The sequence below is a fragment of the Penaeus japonicus genome, unplaced genomic scaffold (assembly GCF_977035675.1).
Source record: "Penaeus japonicus unplaced genomic scaffold, GWHDUDI00000001_assembly GWHDUDI00000023, whole genome shotgun sequence".
Lineage (NCBI taxonomy): Eukaryota > Metazoa > Arthropoda > Malacostraca > Decapoda > Penaeidae > Penaeus > Penaeus japonicus.
The window spans coordinates 10,942,232-10,944,323 of NW_028234425.1; the positions used below are offsets into that span (position 1 = coordinate 10,942,232).

The following is a 2,092-nucleotide window of genomic DNA, read 5'->3' on the forward strand; positions in this document are numbered from 1 at the left end:
TACGTATATATATGGCTGCATGGGACAAAATATTCTATCATTATACCTGATGACATCAACTTTAATATCTTTGTTTACTTGATTAACGCAGAAAATATGATTTCATAGTTCATTGCGCTCGCTTTTAGCAACGAACGAATAACATTTGCAATGGAAATCTAATATACGTAATTTACCTTTTTCTCACCTTGTTATTCCACTTACAGGGTTTGACAGAAAGCTTAGCGACTTGGACGGAAAACCATACACCACCCTCCTGTATGGCAATGGTCCAGGGTACGCCCACGCCACGCCCACGGGGGGAAGAGGGAATTGCAGGATCTTAATCGGAGGGGTTTATACACGCAGGATTATTCAACCTTTTATCACGTAGGGTCGAACAGGCTGCTGTTCCTAGGAAGTGAGTTTAGATACGTTGGTATGGGTTGATGAGATTGGAATGCTATGGTGTCAGATCCCGGTCAGTGTTGCAAGTTTTTCGGTATAGATCATAGCAGTTCAGATCGGTTGCAGATGAATGATGACTGCAACGCATTGAGCCCCTTTGTTCCCTGTTCAAGAGCCTCGCCTCCTTGCAGGTACGAGACGCACGGCGGCGAGGACGTGCCCGTGTACGCCTATGGGCCGGGCGCGCACCTGTTCTCGGGCACGATAGAGCAGACGTACATCGCGCACGCCATCGCCCACGCCGCCTGCATCGCCGACGACAACAGTCACTGCGAGAAGCCGCCCAGCGACGATGCCTGCGCCGTCGCACCCAACCCCGCCCCCGTCCCGACCTCACGCCGCCCATTCGGCCAGATCACGCCCACAGTGGCAGGCCAGAAGTACGCCCGAGACCCATGGGCGTGGAGCACTGGTTCGTGGGCCTGGGCATGGACGACTCACCACGCCCTCGTGCTGGTGATGCTGCCCCTGCTGGTGCTGGGGCTGCAGTGAGAGTCCTTGTCCTAGACGTCCTCCGGGAGAAGCCTTCCGTGTCCCAAGACGGACTCTCTGCGTGTCACGGCGGGCGCTCACTCACCCCCGCACCCCCGCCTCTCGTGCCCTGGTTGCACCCAAGCTGTTGAATAATCGATAAGTGATCTCTCTCGTAAGACCTGCCGAGCTTACTAGAGAGTGTGTGATGCTGCGCGACACAGTACTAATCTAAGTGTATTTCACCGTGGGAATTACGTTCAGCATCTTCCCATAATGTCTGTTAAGTAATCCATTCATGTTGATAATAACCTTTCGGGTCATCTGATTCTGACACTGTTCTTAGATTATTGCCCGGCCTTGTTTCGATGGACACGAATCTATAACACCACATAGCATCAATGTTGTAGGAATTTTATATAGCTTCTCCCTATAGTCACCTACAAAACCACCCCTGCCTGAAAAGAAAACAACAGGATAAACATACTCGACTCAAAAAAACTATATTCAAAAAAATATACTCAAAAATAAACAAACTCCTCCCCCCCCCCAAATCACCCCCGCCCTTAAAAATAAAGTCCCCTTCCCACCCCCTCAACTGACAAGCGAGTGACAATCAATTAGAAACAGAGTCGTGCAGACCAGCCATATACAAGCGACGGTGAAGAACTTGCTATCCCACCTGCCACTACTGACCTGCTGTAGGTAGTCACGTACTTAGACCCACTGTGTCTATTCCATCACGAGTCGCACGGGTTAAGTACTGTGTATTTGTCGGAATATATGTTTTTTTCTTATTTGTTCGAATCTTTTTGTTTTACTTCCGAATCTAACAAATGTTTTTTTTTCCGCTTTATGGGATTTTGACTTTCTCTCTCTCGCCCTTTTTTTTTTCTCTCTCTCTCTCTCTTTCTCTCTCTTTCTCTCTCTCTCTTTCTCTCTCTTTCTAATCTCTCCTGAGAAGTATCTCTTTCTTTTCTCTTTGTCTCTCTCTCTTTCTCTCTTGCGTTCTACTTCTCTTTCATTCTCTTCTCTCTTCATATTTTCTCTCTCTTGATCATTATCTCTATCTCTCTCCGCCTCTGTATATCTCCATCTCTCTCTCTCTTCTCTCTCCTATGCTCTCGCTCTCTTATTATATATATATATAATATATCGTATATATATATATATA

At 47.3% G+C, this 2,092-nt stretch overlaps 1 protein-coding gene across 1 annotated transcript in view; it reads left to right on the top strand.

Annotated features, from left to right (window-relative positions):
- LOC122261519 (alkaline phosphatase) overlaps positions 1-1,358 on the top strand; it is a 256,079-nt gene extending 254,721 nt beyond the window's left edge. The window contains 3 exon segments of the mRNA XM_086550111.1: positions 207-314; positions 349-400; positions 579-1,358. Of these exon segments, the coding sequence (XP_086406237.1) occupies positions 207-314; positions 349-400; positions 579-939 (521 nt within the window). The 3' untranslated portion in view covers positions 940-1,358.
- Positions 1,359-2,092: the final 734 nt, after the last annotated feature.